The 18,616-nt window shown below is 37.6% G+C and overlaps 1 protein-coding gene across 10 annotated transcripts in view; it reads left to right on the forward strand.

Moving 5' to 3' along the window:
* The window catches only part of FRY (FRY microtubule binding protein), a 198,884-nt gene that overhangs the window by 131,075 nt on the left and 49,193 nt on the right, over positions 1 to 18,616 (forward strand). For all 10 annotated transcript variants that reach the window (XM_010400303.4, XM_039566159.1, XM_039566166.1 and 7 more), the window contains exons 30-39: positions 1,324 to 1,423; positions 1,733 to 1,904; positions 3,657 to 3,913; positions 4,289 to 4,435; positions 7,800 to 7,968; positions 8,724 to 8,814; positions 11,294 to 11,376; positions 14,531 to 14,681; positions 15,240 to 15,343; positions 17,586 to 17,771. In XM_010400303.4, the coding sequence (XP_010398605.3) occupies positions 1,324 to 1,423; positions 1,733 to 1,904; positions 3,657 to 3,913; positions 4,289 to 4,435; positions 7,800 to 7,968; positions 8,724 to 8,814; positions 11,294 to 11,376; positions 14,531 to 14,681; positions 15,240 to 15,343; positions 17,586 to 17,771 (1,460 nt within the window). The remainder of the gene's footprint in view (positions 1 to 1,323; positions 1,424 to 1,732; positions 1,905 to 3,656; positions 3,914 to 4,288; positions 4,436 to 7,799; positions 7,969 to 8,723; positions 8,815 to 11,293; positions 11,377 to 14,530; positions 14,682 to 15,239; positions 15,344 to 17,585; positions 17,772 to 18,616) is intronic.

An 18,616-nucleotide genomic window follows, 5' to 3' on the forward strand; every position in this document is an offset into this window, starting at 1 on the left:
ACAAAATTTATAGAGAAATTAAATAATGCATAAATTTGCATCTTATTAAAATAAATGTGAAAATTTACTCTTCACAAAAGTAATTTGGCAAGATGTCTGAGAAGCATAGAGAAATACTCAATAAAGAAGCACAAAAACATAGCCATTTCAGCCAGTCTTTTTTCCTCAGATGGTGTTACCTGTGCCACTGTGTCCTAAAAATTAATCTTTTCCATTCTTCCAGTAAAAAATTGAGAGTATGATCTTCATGATTTATTTTGAAGGGAAAGTCCTCTTTCTAGCAAGCTGGGAATTTTTATTAATATTTGAAAACTGTTAATAGTTTTTCCTCTCTCATCTGTCAAAATGTATCAGGAGACCACTGCTTTAAACTACCTGTAAAATGACCAGCAGTGTATCTCATTGATGATGTGTCCATCCAGCTTTCTACAAAGAAGCCACTTCATTTCTTTTCTTTTGCATTTATTTTTTACACAGTGGAAGGACAAAGAGCCAGTTACAGAGATTGGCTTGCAGCTAGTATTTGGAATTACCAAAATGTCCCGTGCCACACATGTATCTGCCATATTAAAAAGTCCAAATAGGCATCCTGCAGCTATCCAGGAGCACTGTAGCTGACATCTAGGTTGTTAAATTGATGGTTCAGAATTCAATCGGTGCATTTACAAATCATCACGAGTAAACAGAAATCTATTTAGTGCAAATCCAAGTATTGTGATGTGGGAATTACTGCTGTAACAATATTCTCAGTAAGTTAATACTTTGATATGTTTAACCTTACAGTTGATGCTGACTTTATAGATAGCAGACTTTTTGAAGCAGTTATTCATGTTTACTCTTTGAAAACAATTTTTATAAAATTGTCTAGTACCTCAGAATGTTCGTGTCAGAGATAGTGTCTTTTGTCCAAAGGGACTGTTTTAATTGCAGCTTGGCTTAAGAAATTCTTTATCCCTGGAAATTTTCATGCTCCCCATTTTCTTTCACGGGTGTCAGTCTGTCCTGTACACAGTTTATGCTATAAATTAAAATGAATTGACAGTTACAGATACAGGTATTGCGTTTATCACTGTGGGTAACTCGGTGCATTCCTAAGCATCAGTCTAAGGTAATTATAAATAATCCTTTCTTTCTTCCCATTCACCAGATGGTCCTTTGATCAAGCAGTGTGTATTCGTAAGAGCTCCCTTTCCCATATTCTGATGGTAGAACAGAGAAAAGAAAGATGACATTCTCTTTAGACCATATTACAGAGTAAACCAGAGTGAATATAATCTGCTTTCCTTACCAGCATTCACAAAAATGTTCTGTTTATTCTTCTAGGAACTATCCTTTTGATATTGTGACGCTTTTAAATCTGGTGCTGTTCAAGGCATCTGACACCAACAGAGAGATTTATGAAATTTCCATGCAACTTATGCAGGCATGTATCAGCTACTTATTTCTTCCTCCTGTCCTTGGAGACTTTTTTGATGAACTTCTTATAGAGCACTGTTATTTGTGCATTAGTTTTGTTTTGAAAACAAGCAACCAGTTATGTTGTGGCTATAAATACTTGCAGGAATATTTATATTAAAATGAATGTTATAGTGTCTTTTGTATTTGGAGCATATACTCTGAAACATGTAGAGCATTCTCTGATAGATAAACTTGAAATTCTGTTATTTCCTGAATTAATGAATTTTTATTGTCTCATTCCTTTTTTTTTTTTTTTTTTTTTTGTCTTTTATAGATCCTTGAATCAAAGCTTTTTGTTTATTCAAAAAAGGTAGCTGAGCAAAGACCAGGCAGTATCTTGTATGGGACGCATGGTCCATTGCCACCTCTTTACAGTGTCTCACTTGCCCTTCTTTCATATGAGCTAGCAAGGATGTATCCTGAACTTACCCTCCCACTTTTTTCAGGTACCTATATTTATTTATTATCTCCTTTACATTTTTGTACAAATGCTAGACTGCTACCATTTTGAACCACAGTTCTGTTTATAAATTTAGCTTGACCTGTTTTTACTCCGGTTCAGATCAAATCAGATTTAGGAATCCAGTATGTGTTTCCTAGAGGTACTCACACAAAGTACAGAAACAAACCTTCTTTGGGGACTCTGTGCCACTTAGGTGATCTTATGGTAAATTTGAAATTACAAGTGCCCTGAATGAGTTAAAATGACATTGGCAAACTCTGCTATGATGGGTTCTCATGTGATCCTTCTTACACATACATTTATATAAATCATACTTGTGAGGATATATTTCTTAATTTTTTTATAAAAATTTGGGCAGATTGGGCATTTATAAACTTTGGGCAGATTGATTGCCTGTGTCCAGTTCTACCAGTGATTCAAATCACTCTGAGTGATCTCTGCCTTCTGTTATTTGCCACATCTGCATGTTGCAGCATTTTTAAATTTTATCAGAAATGCATATTTTCAGGATTACTGAGAAAAATTTTAAGGAATGAGACCTGCAGGAGCACAATTCAGAATACGCCCACTCTGAGACCTTTCCTGGGAACAATGGTGTTTTCAGACATATCTGTCTGTTTTAATTAATCTTATGTGTTTCTCTAGTTTTTAAATAACAGAATTCAAATGTCTGTAATCGTGGGAATTTTTACTGGCTCTTAAAATCCCTTTCTGTTGTTTTTACTCAGTCTGTAGTGGCTGGAGGGAGAGTAAAGGAACAATACATCATCCTTACATTTCTCAGTGCCCAAGATACCATGAGTTATAAATAACGGGTGTAGGGAACTTCTGATGGCTCGTTTATCATTAAGCAAATGCTGTTCGTTATTACTGGTATCATCTACTCATGTTACTGTAATGACTGTGTCATTAAAAATACCTCCGATATACAGGATATTACAGTCCAAGTGAGGGATCCTTTCTGTACATGTAGAATCATAAGGAGGAGAGAACAGTGTGTGTCTTCACGATTTTTAAAAACCAGGCAGCAAGTAAAGAAAGGAATTGTTTGCTCTACTGATTTTACAGATGATTTCTAGTAATGTGAGATAATGTGGTTCACTTTGGCAGGAAGCTGTATTTCTTATCCCAGATTTTCCAAATCCCTTTGCCTTACAGTGCCAGTTCTTTTTTTATAAATTATATAAAGTGCTGTATACAAGCACTCCTGAACTGACAGCCAGCTATGAACTTTATAGGCCTCCCCACAGGAAATAGGATCCCAATATATGCAAGATTTTTTCTGTAAACTCAATATAAGTGCTTTATTATTTAAACTATAGCTTAGAAACCTGGAGGCCAATGGGGCATTTGTAATTCTGCAGATCACTTTTGTATGTTCTCCAGAAGCTCTTGGAATTCTAGGGTAACTACTTGTAACTGAATTATCCTTTTTCGTCTTTATTGGCTTCCACTTAATATATAACATGGCACAGTAACAAGGGGTGACTTTCTCTTTCTAAGCCCAGACTGTTAGTTATTTTAGACAGAAGGCATGACCCATTGCTTGCTATTATTGAACATTAATTGAGTGTTTCTCTTCAGGAAGCTCAAGAACATGTTTTTGTATGCTTGTAGTGTGCAAGGTAAAAACCATCAGATAGCCTAACAAACATCAGAAATGTGACTTAAACAGTGTATTTAGGGTTTCCATCATAAATTAATATGTTGTCCTTTTCAACTCTTACTATTTTAGAGGTAAGCCAGCGATTTCCAACAACACATCCAAATGGAAGACAGATTATGCTTACCTATCTGCTACCATGGCTTCATAATATTGAACTGGTAGATAACAGACTGCTCCTCCCTGGGTCAAGCCCTACCACGCCAGAAGATGAACTGAAGGACAAGGATGGGGAAATAGCAGTCACAAGTGGACTAAAAGGCAATGGCTGGGGCTCACCTGAGGCCACCTCCCTGGTTCTTAACAATCTCATGTATATGACAGCCAAGGTATAAAAGCAAATCAAACAAAGAAACTAACCTGTAAAACTTTTGTTTCTTCCCTCCAGTACCAGAAATGTTGCACTGGAACACTCTCTACCAATCAGACAAAACCCGCTTGATTTTAGGATTACTTTTTGAATTCACAGTCCTCAAGAGTATTTGTTTTCTCATATGATTTAAGTCCTTCTGTGGATCAGAACCTAAATAGTTTTAGATATAGTTTATGCTCTGAAGTCTGTCAGGCAGCTTTTAAAAATACTGTTTTATTACTTTTTACAGCATTTCACTGGGGTTTTTTGCATGAGAAAATGCTCTAAAAGAACATGCTTTAGTTTGGAAGTCTGTATATTTCAAGGAATGTATGCCTATGATTCTTTGCAGTATGGAGATGAAATTCCTGGACCAGAGATGGAAAATGTCTGGAATGCTTTGGCCAACAATGAAAAATGGAGCAACAACCTTAGGATAACACTGCAGTTCCTCATTAGTTTGTGTGGTGTTAGCAGTGATACCATCCTTTTACCCTATGTAAGTCTTTGCACTTTATTTACTGCTGATAACATAGGTTTTAGTGAGGAAAACAGCTATCACCTGCAGAAAATTAATTTCTGTATCAAAACCAACATATACCCTAAGAAATACCAACATATTCCCTAACACACTGTACAAAATTAAATGGCAGGAATAAAAGTGCCAGGAAACTGAAATTAAAAGAAAGGAATTGAGTAGTTCAAATCTCAGTTTCCACCAGCGGAGCACACCCCATTGCAAGTAGGAGATGGGCTTCTCTCAAGCAAAGAGAAACTTTGCATGTCTGTGTACAGGGACAGCAATAGAGACTGGGCATTAATTGCCAGAAAATGCTATATTCTCTTCTCTTTTAGCAGACTAGAGCTTTCTGTGGGACATCTCAAGAGACAGAAGATAGTTAACCTTTATAAGCTCCTTACCATATCAACTTCTGCCTCTACACGACTGTCATAAATTATCTAACGGTTGCTGCAATGTGCTGGATATTGTTATTATTCAAGCTAAAATAAAATCAGGGCTGTCTGAGAAAAGCAGGCTAGTTCTATTCCCATGTTCCTTATTGCTCAGTTGGTGCGTGAAACAGAATCTAAATTTAGAGAATTTTCCAGCACAATTACAATATGTTGTTTTATTAGTTAACCTCTTTCCACTGATTTCCCTGAAATACATTTGAAATTACTATTAATGTGATGAAATTTATCTTAAAAGCCTCATAAACATTCTTCATTTACAGTTGCTGAAGTAATAGTTTGCCCAAAATGTTTATGATAACTGCTATGCATATTAGAATAAAGAAAAATAAAGAAGCCTATAAAAATCTTCAAAATGTTATCATACCATAGTCATCCTGTTTGTTTCCTTTTATTGTAGGTTTACTGTTCTATATTCTCAAATCAGTGTATATATGTGTCTAACTAGTCAAAAGAGGAAAAATTTGGAAGTGGAGTTGATGTAAGAATAAGCTTAAGGGTTTTATGAGAGGAAGACAAAGGGGTTGATCTGAAGTAAGACCTTTCCCTCAAGTGTGACAGAGGCTTTCTATTCAGTGCTGACCATGCTTTGAGCAGGAGGTTAGATGAGAGACTTCCCCAGTTCTTTCCAACCTGACTCATCCTACAATCTATGACAGACTTGGGGTTATGCCCAAAAGGGGTCTCCATCAGGAGAAGCTATGTTGGCAGAGAACAAGTGGAAATCACTTGTTAGAGACAAGACACAAAATGAGGGCTGTTGCCCTCATTTCTGACAGCTTACAAAAGGAGCAGGGGCAGTTTTCTGAGAGGAAGTAGTAGTCCTGTGCTGAGGACATGTCTGACTCCTAAATCCAGCCTGACTGGAAAATAACCCTGTCACGTCTTGCCCAGGAGCTCCTCACGTACCTTATCCTCCATCCAGATACTTGCCAACCCAAAGCTTTCAGCACCTCCTTTCTCCAAATCTGTTACCATTCCACAGCTCTGAGAAGCCTTTCCTCAAACTCCCTCCTACCCAGAGCACTGCTTTCTTCAAATTCTTTCTTTGCCCCAAAGCCTTGGATTTCACAGCCCTGTCCTCTTCTAGGACAGTACAGTCCTCTTACTCCACGAAGAGAGCAATCTGTTCTGACATCTACAGCTTCATCTGCTCAGCATCTCCTATTTTGCGTGTTTGCCTTTTTTGGTCTCCCTCCCAGGCTTCCAGGGGCTGGTGGTGGCAGCAGCTGACAAGGTTCCCGCGTTTTCTACCACCCAGTTAATCTGTGTTTTGTAATGTTGAGTTAAAAGTCTGATTTTCGGATTTTGCAAAATCTGAAAAAGTTTTTAGCTTCCGTAGGAAACCTGACTGTGCTTATGAGTCACCCCTTCACTAATAGCTTTGTCTGGAGTAGGAAAACGAACTGGTCTTATCACATGCATCTGCTCAGTGTTTTGCTAGTGCCCTTAAGAAATCCTACCTAGCTGTTAACTACACAAGACTGCTGATACCATAAACATGTGTCTTCCATTATCATGTAGATAACAGATACACTTTAGCAAACAAAGATCGTTTGGACAGTTTATCAGCACTGTTCCAGGTCACCTGGGCTTAAAAGACCACAGAGTTGCAAGATTGCCAGTTTGCCCATCTCCTTTAGGAGCCCCTGTGCCCCCGAGGCAGTCACCGGCTGCTTTGTACCTTCAGCCATCTGTTCTCCCTGTGTGGGTCCAAGCCAAAAGCATGCCTGACTCATTTTCTAAATGTTTTTTCATCATCTAGATTAATTGCTTTGTCTCTTATGTTTCCTTTAAGCATTTTTTCCCAGTGCCCCAGTACAAATTGCTGAGCTGTCCGTTCTTCCACATTATGTACTGAAAGATTTCTTAGAATATTTACAGTTCAGAAACCTCTTCAGCAAAGACTTAGTGTTGGGGACGTGACCCCTTCAGGGGTGAGAGATGCTGAAAGTGGCACTGTGAACCCAACCAGAAATGAGCCTCAGGAAGGAGATGGATTTGTATCTGGAAAGTCCCTGGGAAATTTTTAGCACAGTAGAGTAAAAGAGGCTTTGCATATGTGCGTTTTCTCTAAGCAAAAAGAAAAAAAGAGGGGAAAGAGAAGCAGTAAGGAAGTTATTTTAATGGGAGTATTTAAGAGTATAAGAACAGCAATACTTGGTGAGGCCAACAGACAGTTCAGTGTAATATATTAGCTTCCCTATAAGCATCTGTTTAGGGACATCTTTAAAAACAAGCAGGCAAGAACGAAGAGATACATCCCCATATGGTCTCCCAGCTCCAGCAGTTTATGAATCAAGTGTTTCTGAGCTGGAGAGAGTCTCTTTTAATAGTGATCAGGGTTTTTTTCCTCAAGAATTCAGCCTAATTCAGTCTCAGTATCTCAACAGTCCTCATTGCTGCAGTGCAGGTTTGAGGTCTTGTTAAAAGATTGATAGAAATTTCCAAAGTTTCTATAAACTATACTCTCAGATTTTTCAAATCAGTATACATGAAGTCTGTATACATAATTGCTCTGCCTTTCTTCAGTTTGCTATTACTTTGCCTACAGATATAAGTAGCAACTCAGAGCCTGGCTTAATCTTTGTGGCCACAGCTACAGTTTTGTAGATGTGCATGTTATATATATAGTTATATACCTAAACAGTTCATTTTGAATAGTAAGCAAAAACTTTGAAGTAATTAAATCATAGATTCACTCTGCTGGGGAAATGATCTTGATGTCAAAGTGAGAAGTTTTATTTCCATATGAACTGTACGTGGTTGTGGTGTCTGCCCAAGAGCAACACTTGCATCCTCGATCGTTTCAGTACTGCAGTGTAACATTCATTGATTTCTCTGGAAATTCATATTGTTCAGAGTTTAACAACTGTTGTTTTCTTCCACAGATAAAGAAGGTTGCAATATATCTATGTCGCAATAACACTATTCAGACAATGGAAGAACTTCTTTTTGAGCTGCAGCAAACCGACCCAGTGAACCCCATAGTCCAACACTGCGATAATCCTCCATTTTACCGCTTTGCTGCCAGTAACAAAGCCTCAGCTGCAGCTTCTGGTATGGCCTGAATGTGTTTTCATTGTGCTCTCCTGCTCTTTTGAGTCTTCATCTCTTTGTAAAAAAACAATCTCTTACTTTTCCATCCATTTGGACCTGTGTACATAAAGTACAAGTTTCAGGGCCTTGTTGCATGTCTAAATTACAGTTCTTTTTAATTCCTAATGGTGTATATGCTTTGTTAACATACGCTTAATTATCTTAACTATTTTAATAGCATATTACCAATATTTGATGCTGTTCAGAATTCTTCCACTCTTCAGAAAACTCCACTCTCTAGTGGTTCTTTTACTCAGAACAAGAAATTATCATCTATGTGGTGATCTTAAGCAGAGTTTCCTGAAAACTGAGAGCCTCAGTGGTGTGGCAGTTCTGTTTTGAAAGGCCTAATGCTATTTCCGAGCTGCAGTAGTCAAATATGCTTAAGAACCAACCCCACATTTAACCTTGTACATGTTTTGCCAAATCCTTGAAAAACAATAGGCTATGTCACGAGCATGAGCTTAGATTAAGGAGTAGAAGACTATCATTCTGTTAATCTACTTGTCAAAGCATGTGAACTTTACACCATCCAGCCATGGAAGCAGGTCCTGGTCTGTAGAAGTGACTGTTCATTCATTCATATGTGCAAGTACTTGCAGGATGGTCACTTTGACTATAGCTGCTAAAAAACCCTTTAAGTTATGGGCTTTTATTGCTTTGCAGATGGTGTCTGCTGCATGTAACAGGTGTTCTTATTCACTTCTCATATACAGGAACCACCTCCAGCAGTAACACTGTTGTAGCTGGCCAAGATAGTTTTCCTGATGCAGAGGAGAACAGAGTGGTGAAAGAGACTGATGAAAGGTTTGTGGCTTGGGGTTTTTTCCTCCAAAGTGTACATGTTTTCCTAGGCTAAGGGTGAGATGTTGGACAAAGTTCTGCATTGTATTGCGAGGAACTCTGGTGTTCAGACTGTTCCTAAGTGGGGTTATCCCAGTATGTATAATTTTTTTTAAAAAAAGCTATTCTCTTGATTCTAGTTCCCAACTCTTGTTTAAAACTACATTGTAAAGGAACAACTGTTAAACTTACATTGAATGAATTGTGCTCAGTAGGTCATGGTTTTGTAGGAACTATCCACAAAGGTGAAAGAAAAAAACAGGAAAGTGCACCAAATAATAACTACTAAAATCTTTACGGAAAATCAAATTTGATCACACCATTTGATTTCATGGACAGTGTGTAAAATTTGGTTTGCAGACTGTGCTGGTGATTATGTCAGTGATTGCAAAGACACCTCCTTTGGGTGAAATGTCTTATAGAGGACAGCTATGGAAAATACCTTGCTTATAAATCATATATTCAGTTTAGACTTTTGCTACTTATGGTGCATACTGACAAATGACAAATGAATAAATGCAAAGCCTAAAGGCCATCAGATCCTAGAGCACAGACATACAGATTGTTTCTCTCACAGAAACACTCTTAGTTTTGCAGGAGAACTTTGGACAATTTATAATAGCATTTGTCAGTAAGTGTATTAGTATTACATTAGTTGCTTATAGTCACTAGTATCACTTCAGTAGTCCGACCCACCTTCCCTAAGTTTCAGAGCTTAGAGGTACAGAGAAAATTATGTGAGCAAACCTTTCTGTACTTCAGAACCTTTTGAATTACTTGCCTGCTACATGTTATAAACATTAGTAGCATTTTGTCAGGTTATTTATATGTGTCTGCTAATTTAAATGCAAGTAAAAAAAGTCACTCAGTGCTAAGTAAGGTTTCAAATTGGTAGTAAAACGGATTTGACTCTAAGTGATGTTTTTCAGTATATGCACTAGAAATGTACTTAAAAAGATAATAAAGTTCTTTTTTCTCTGAATTATTTTTTCATTCTTTACATAAATGTTTATGACTGTATCGTTTTAAGATAGATTTTTATTCAGTTGATTCACAGCCAAGTTGAGCAAACATCTCCTGTAGTACTTTCAGTTGGGATTTCTTGCCTTTTGTAAGTTTTAAATGTGACTCCAGAAAGGTTTTTAGCATTCAGATCTGCCAGAGACTTTATGATAAAAATGAAAGGAAAATGACAAAGTTCTGATATTGGTATTCAGGTTCCTGCTGAAAGACACCTCAGAAAAGAATGGAAAATAATTTGCCTGAATTCAGTGCTGGCATTTATGTTACCAAAGCCGGCTGTAAGTGCATCTGTACTTCAAAACCAGTGTGTCAACCTTAGAATGTCCATTAATATTGACTTCATGTGTCAAGGCATACGAAATAATGAAGGTCATTGATACAATACCATGTATTGGATGGCTCACGATGCCTTTATGTCAACTGTACAAGGGATTTATTGCACCCTTATGGGACACACATGCTTTGGAGACAGTGTAATATGTTGTTGTATAGTGAAATATCCTGCACTAAGGTGTATGAACATTAGTAAGAAATTGAATTGAATTTTTTCTATAAAATTTTCAGTCTTGTCTTGTTTGATACATTGTTATTTGTAATTAGTTTCCTAGTTTTGCAGGAATGGCAATGGTTTTAGATCATCACTAGTGCGTGAGCTGTCAGTGTGGCTCCTCTCATTCCAGTTCAGGCCTGATTACTCTGAGAATACAAGCTGAAGGAAGTCAAAGGAGATCACCAGGAAAAGTTAGCTTAGCATGAATCTTCGGCAGATTTGAGGACAGCTGTGTGCAGTTTTCTCTGGCTCTCATATCCCTTAACTTCTCTATTAGGTCTGCTCTGGCATTTGCTGGACTCTCCTCTTGAAGGGTGATCTGCTGTAGTTCATCCTGCTTGGTTCCTGTGCAGGCTTGGCTTTGGGCTATCCAGTCAGTCACAGAATCACAGAATATTCTGAGCTGGGAGAGACCCACAAAGATCATGGAGTCCAACTCTGAAGTGAATGGCCCAAATGGGGATTGAACCCACAGCCTTGGCATTATTAGCACCATGCTTTAACTGCTGTATCAAGTTGGCAGGATTTTACCCATGAACATGATCTGTGACAAATACTAGCTATGAACAGTTTATATCTCAGTTCATGCTTAGCAGTTTCGTGGTTCAAAAAAATCACACATTTGCAGCATAAGAGTTTCCCTTTGCTGAATTTTAAAAGCTTGTGACACAGGAGCACACTGTTAGAACTTCTCATAAACTGGCTGCAAAAACGTTTTGTGGCAAGGATCAGCATTACATTCAATTGCTCTCCTGTGAAAGTGCATGCTTAAGGAAATGCTGGGGGGTTTTTTTTAGGGTAAACATTTAAGTCCAGATGTTTAAATGTCAGTCTGTGTTTTTAACAAAGATTTTTTTCTTGTATTTGAAGGTTCAGTAATGTCGTCAGAGCACATACCCGACTCGAATCGCGCTACAGTAATAGCTCTGGAGGGTCTTACGATGATGACAAAAGTAAGTTCTCTTCAATTAGTGAAATATCTGGTGTTTTGGTTGGAGAGGAAAACATTCTAATGACCATCAGAGCCTCTCTGTTTAAGTTCTGTATAAACAGTAATGTAGCATCACCATTCAGCGAGTGTCCTTATTTTACCTTCATACCTCATTTAATTAATTTACTTTGTTTAATCTGGGTTCAGTCAAATGCATTTGAAGGCCAGAGAACTTCACAGAAAGCAGCAGCAGAGAATCCTCCAGAGAGTAACATATTGGGCCTTCCATACATGGCAAGGCAAAAGACTTCTAAGAGCATTAGAGCTTGTGCCATTTGGCAGTATATCCCTCCAGATCAAGTACTGTTGTATGAGCATGAAAAGAGGTTGAGGAGTTTCCAAATATGAGATCTTATCTCATCTTTAGCTTTTATCTGCTCTCTGCAACCAGTTTCTGGCTGCACTGTGCAAACGTGTGTTAGAGGGGAGATGGGGCCTCCTGAGCATGCTTCTTGGTCTTTCTGTATTTCTGCTAAATGGGCTGTAAATGGACACCTGGTGCTCTCTCCAGAGATTCCAAAGAAAACCAATGTTAACTATTGAACAATAGTGCAAAACTGAGGAGTTGGATGGCTTGACTTCATTTCTGGAAGACAATTTACATATTTTGGCTAGGCCCTAACCAAATGTAAAAGAGGCAAGATCTTGTTATTGACTTTCATCTCTGGTTTATTAAAGCCACGTCAAGTACAATATAGCCCATAATGTCTTGGTTTGGTATTACAGACACCATTTTGGAACAGTATTTTGACATTAAAAGTAAAGATTTTATGTTTTTCTTAATCCAAGTAATTTTTGGCAATACTCTTAGGCAAAATACACAGACTGTAAAATATGTTACAATAGGATAATTTAATGTACACCAACAACTACTATTCATAATTATGAAGCACAGTACTGATAAAATATTGTGTATGTACAAACTCCAGTGTTGAAATACATTAAAAAGTGTTCAACATCTTGAACTCAGTGGGGTTCAGTACATTTGTCTCGGATTTTTTTTGGCTTTCTAGTGCTGCATCTACTTCAAATGCTTCACCAGAAGTTAATTGAAGCACTGGTGCTAATCTGATCTGCATGAACAATCTTTCAAGACAGAAAAATGTTTATATTATCAGAACAGCCTTCACAAATATCTGGTTTTGACGAGATCTTAGAGTGATAAAAGGTTAAAAAATACTGAAATTTTCTTTGCTCTTTTGGAATGTCTCCTCCAGCTAGTGCCCAAATGTTTTTTCCTGCCTGTACCTGCAAGGTTTGTAGTACTGTGAATATTTATGTGAAGTGTGCTCCTCACAGGGGTTCCTTTAGCAAGTATGTGAATACCTAGAAGGAAAATAAAATGTATTTTGCTTAGCTACTGACATTTATGTAGAATTCTAATAAGAAAAAGTAATTCTTCTACCTCTCGTCATTCTACAAGAAACACAATGCAACTTCCATTAAGAAAGTGCAACTTTGTCCCTCAGCCAGCCAGCCCAGGCTGTGAAGGATTTGGGGGTATGGCTTCTCCTCTCTCTCCAGTCTACTTGAACATTCATGTATTGCTGAGGATATAGATAGGGAACACAGCTCTGCAGCACAGAAACTCTTTTGTTCAGGCAAGGATTGTATGCATCTTCAAGGTGCTTCTTTTCTTTTTTTTCTCAGTCTGCACATAAACCTGTGAAAACAGAAGTGAGGATTTAGGTCTTGGTGTTAACTTCATGAAGCACTTTTCTGTGAAACACTTGAACTGGTAGAAATAAGTAGTTCCTGTGCAGTGCTTTGTCTGTGAAAAGCATCTGGCAAACATTATCTGGTTAATTCTTAGAAGAAGAATATGTGAAAATGCCATACTTCGCTACATTATTAAGTCAGTTTATTCTTCTTTATCTGTAACTAATTAACCATCCTCCAGAGAATCTAAGTAGAGGTCTAAATCATAAAGATATAAAGTGTTCCTCAAAAGACCAGCACTTAAGAATGGAAGTTATAAAGTTGGCAATCTAGAAATAATTGGAGGAACAGCTACTGCATTGCAGGTCTCCTGAAGATCTGGAAATCTGAACAAAGTGGTGATGTTCACTAGAAAAATCTGGCTCTGATACTTTTGTAGGCATCAAAACAGTTTTGATAAAGCATCAGATACATGCCGTTAAAAAAAAAAAAAGGAAAGTGCTGAGAGTTTCAAGCTTACCTAAAATACAAAAGCATAACAAAACAAAACAAACAAACAAACAAACAAAAAGACAAAAAGAAGGAACAGAACAAAAAATAACACTCATTAAAAATTCAAAAAGGGCAATGTTTGAATGTACGTCAAAAACAGACCTGGAAAGGATACTTTCCATGGCAGTGTATCACAGACTGCCAAACCTCAGAAATAAAAACTGACCAGTGGGAAAATCAAGTGGAATGAGAGGGAACAAAATACAGGAGAGATGAACGAAACTGTGCAGCTGAGACAAGACAGAAAGTGGTGGAAATAACTTACTTGACCCACATCACTGCAGATAAACAGGTGGAAGAAAAAAACCCTAATGCTCATTAACAAACAGCAGCTGTCATACTAAAGCAAAGTTAAATACATCTTTGAGAAATTCAAGATATAATTCATCCCCGTTGAAAGAAAATTACCCTGAAGATGTTTTTTGCATTCCTTATGCCTCCTTGCTAATTCAGGACATTTAACTTCTGCCTTTGTAGCATCGCTCAGCAGGGCACTGGTGAGGAGTTGCAAGAATGTGTCACTGGTACTCAGCTCCTTGCAGCAGATGGCTTCTGACAGCAGCTTTGTTGGCTGAACTTTTCCCTCATTTTTGAAGTGAAAGTCTGTTGCTTGGTGCTTTGTGATCTGGATCCAAAGCTACTAAGTGACAGCAGGGATTCAGCTGCTGCTCCTACCATTCAGTGCTGTCTGCCTGGAATCTCTTTAATTTCCAGCAGCATGAAAGAGGGATTAAAAATGCATCACTTGTTATTGAATGCAGGAATTTGCAAACCTCATGGCATCTTATCACATTATTCCAAACAGCTGAACTCACATGTTAGCATAAAATCTATTTTAGTATTTCTCAAAAATAGGTAACCAGACTTGAGTTTTATGCAGTTTTTTTGAATGCTTTTCAATGCAGATGATCCTGTTTCTCCATATACAAGCTGGTTATTGAATATTGTTGAAACCAAACAGCCACATCCCCTGCCCATGCCTTACAATGGAGGATGCTGGGCACCACTTGTGGACTATCTCCCAGAAACCATCACACCTCGGGGACCCCTTCATAGGTGAGCAGTTTCTCATTCTAACATTTCAGACAGTGAGATGTTTCCTCTTAGTCGTTGACCAACACCAACCCAACTGTCCCACCACTCAGAACATCTGAAAATCATACATTCAATTTCTGTTGATTTCCAGTGCAAAAATCAACATGCAATTAAAGCTCACAATTCTACCAGATTTCTGCCAGAAAGCCTATTTACAATGTAGGACATCACTGATAAAAATAAGACTGTTGAAACAACTGAAACAGAAAAGGGAAATTTCTTTTTCCCAGGCCTTTGTGCCTGTTATTCCTAGCACTTTGTTCTTTTATTCTAACTAGGCTGTGAATATTCTGAAATTCCTCTTTTACATAATTTGTATTGACAATAATAGGTTTTTTCCTGTAATGGGTGCTTATTTACTTGATACTATAACTAAAGTGCTTCATCATTAACCATATTGAGAAGAAATGCTACAAATGTGTAAATTTATAGGTTGTGTATTTCTTCAGAAATAGGCATCCTGTTTCTGCTTTCCTATTTCCAAGAGGTTTGAAACTGATGCTGTGGTTTAACTTCCAGGTGCAATATTGCTGTTATCTTCATGACCGAGATGGTAGTGGATCACAGTGTGAGAGAAGATTGGGCTCTTCACCTCCCTTTATTGCTACATGCTCTCTTTTTAGGTAAGACCAACAGAACAAGAAACAAAGTGTAAATGTACTGTTGTCCTTTTACTTTAGTTTTGCTGAAGCTGTAGAACTGTGTTTCTCACATGTTTTATGATTTCCTCCCCCCACCCTAAAAGAAACAGCCCAAGGCAGTTACAGTCTGTAAATTAGTCTCAAAACTTTGAAGCTTTTTAATATTTTGGCCAATTTCACCTAAATCTGAGAGGTATGTAGAAAGCCATGCAAATAAACATATGCAGAAACAGAGTTATGATACTAGTAATCCATTAGAAAAATGTCTTTAGTTATTTGTTTGTGCAATAAGGTTTCAAAATCACAGATTTTTTATAAGGAATAAATATTTATTTATTAATACCGTTTGAGACAATCCCTCGGTTATATGAATTAAAACTAAATTTAACTGGTAGCAAAATGTAACTGGTTTGGTGGTAACTAAAGTGAGATCACAGCTTTCAGGCTTCAAGTTCAGTTTCTCTAGGGTTATACCTCCTGTGGAAAATTTTTCTGTTCTGCAGTAGAGCTCTTGTGAGGTTGTAAGGAAGTTATGCTACACATTAGCCAAGGGTGTGAATGTAGTTAAAAATAAAGTATTGCTGTCCTGTTGCAATGTAAGCAGGCAGATGCATCTGACTGAAAGGCAAAGTAGAAACCAGTATGGCGGCTAGCTGAAGAGCTGGTATCCTTACATTTATTGGAAGGAGTGAGAAAATATTAAAATGAAAGAATTTTGCAATGTATGTGTGTTTAATAGGCTATTGAATGGTTTGTAGTACTGTTGGTGAAGCAGGCAGGCAGACTGCTGGTTTGAACTTCCTAGCTCTAGTGCATGAAAATCACTGCTGTTTAAAATGTCTTTTGCAACCAGTGTGAAATGAGTTGAGCAGCTAGACTCCTTTCCCATGGAAATGTGTCCATGTCACAGAAGCTTACCCTCCTTGGAACTCTTCCAGGTTCAAGAAGGCACCAGCACTGGACAAGCACAAAGACTGAACTGTCCTTCTCACTTCCTAGTTAGCAGAGCTGTGCCAATACTTTCATACATCCTTGGGGTTTAATAGGATTTCAGCTACAAGTGTTGCCAATATAGAATTTATTTTCAACTAAAATAATTTTTTACGATCTTTCAGATGTGTGTTAAAACAAGGTAGGATGCGTTCGTTATCTCCTGGTAGGTGGAAGTAAATGGAGAAAGGGGAATAGGAACAGAAACCTTAAGAAGCTGAAAAAGAGGTGGACAGGATGGCTGCAGTTCTTTGGAGGAGGGTTCTGGGAGATGAGTGAGACCAAGGGTCACAGGGCCTCCAAAGAATTGCCCTTAGGAGCCAAAGGCACAGTGTTCAGACTATGACAGTATGAGCAGCTTTATTATTGCAGGCCAAACAAGAACCAGCATGAATAGAGTATATTAGAAAATACCTGACTTGAAAGATCTGCCGGCTGCTGCCACACAGAGTAATGAAGTAGCTGCTTTTTTAAAGAGGAATATATCCTGAGAAGAGAGGAGTTGAAGGAGAAAAAAATTAATTTTTTCAGCACTGAAACTACTCCTAAACAGAAGAAAGTATGTTTAAATATACTGCAAGGTACTGAAAGAGAATCAAAAAGAGATTACTAAAACAGAGTGCAGAAATAGCTGTTTCCTTCATATTTGTGATTGGTGAACTATTCAGGCTGTTTTAAAATCTTACAGATATCAGCAGTGTAAACCAAATCAGAGTCTTTCAGTGCTATATCTTCAGTCTGAGTTCTGCATCCTGATTTAGGGGCTAATTTCTCATGCTACTCACTGGTAGTTGAAGTTCTTTTTCAAGTTATTTGTCTCTAAGGTCCTTTTTTAATAAATCAGTATCTGCCTCTTACAGTTTGCACTCATTCTAAAGCTGATATCTGTCCCAGAAAGCCAGATACTGTGGTAAGCAATGTAATTACAACCACCATCAAGAACACCTCATCTTTAAAGGTTTTACAGACCTGTCAAATTAACACTGCAGTGAGACAGAATGCAGAAAGCTGTACTGCCACTCAGTCTTTGTACCTCCTGTGTGAGACCCCAGACTGGAAACTAAGCATACACATACATTTTAGTAACAGAACTGGTGACTGTGTCTGGAAATACTCCATCTTTTGTTTATTTGCTCTGTTGTCATGAACTGGCTTGGAATTTTTGCTATTTCTGGAATGTGACCTTGTTTACTATTACTTCATATTCAGAGATTGCTGTAACCTTTTCTTTTAGGTCTTGACCATTACCGCCCAGAGGTCTTTGAACACAGTAAAAAGTTACTGCTTCACCTTTTGATTGCATTATCTTGCAATAACAACTATCAAGCCATTGCGTCTGTGCTTCTTCAGACCAGAGAGATGAATGAGACCAAGACTCTGACAGTACAACCAGCATACTTACCTGAATATCTTTACACAGGTAATGAAGCAAAAGAAGAACACTGTATCATACTGTCAGGTTTTGATAAATCAAAGTAATAAAGTGGCAAATATGAACAGTTCCCATTAATATTAATTCCATGTGAACTACCCTAGAGGTGCATGCCATTTATGATTAGATAACTTTTCATAATAGTGAGAAAGTTACCTAATGTAAGGCAAAATATGTAATGTAATATTTTAAAATTAATAGGGCTAAAACTTCTTGATTCCCCCCTCAGGGAGCCAGGGCTACTTGAAATGAGAACAGTCATTCCTCAACCTTAAAAGAAATGAGTATAATAATTCTAACACAGAAAGAGCAGCAAGAATGTGCAGTTCAGATTTTCCATTATTAAGTTAAATTTCACATGATACACACCCTCCTTTATATCACTGAGACATTTCATTTCTGTCCTGAAATCTGTTTCTACATTAGGAGGCTTACTTCAGACCTCTGCTGAGGTCAGTGTTCTATTACTTTTAGCAATCTACCTGTTTTTAAGGAGCTGGTTGGGAACAGTTTGCAGAAAGCTGCTAGTTAGATTTTCTGTTGTCATATAATATTACTGAAAGCAAGTGTACCATTGAGTTTTGAAGGAATCAGAGAATCAATATAAAGTTATGGATGTAGGTTTATTTGTTGCAAGAGGGTGAAGAACTTTACCATACAGTGAAAAATGAAAAGTAAAGATTCTCAAATTAGTGGTGTTTCCATGGTTCCTTAGGAAGTAATAAGTAATTTGGCTTTATAAAGAATATTACTTGATAACTTATTATTTTTTCTGAGACACAACAAAATTATTTTAAACTAATGAGCAGACGGGATAGGTATTTTAGGTTGAT

Source organism: Corvus cornix, chromosome 1, assembly GCF_000738735.6.
Source record: "Corvus cornix cornix isolate S_Up_H32 chromosome 1, ASM73873v5, whole genome shotgun sequence".
In the NCBI taxonomy this organism is placed as follows: domain Eukaryota; kingdom Metazoa; phylum Chordata; class Aves; order Passeriformes; family Corvidae; genus Corvus; species Corvus cornix.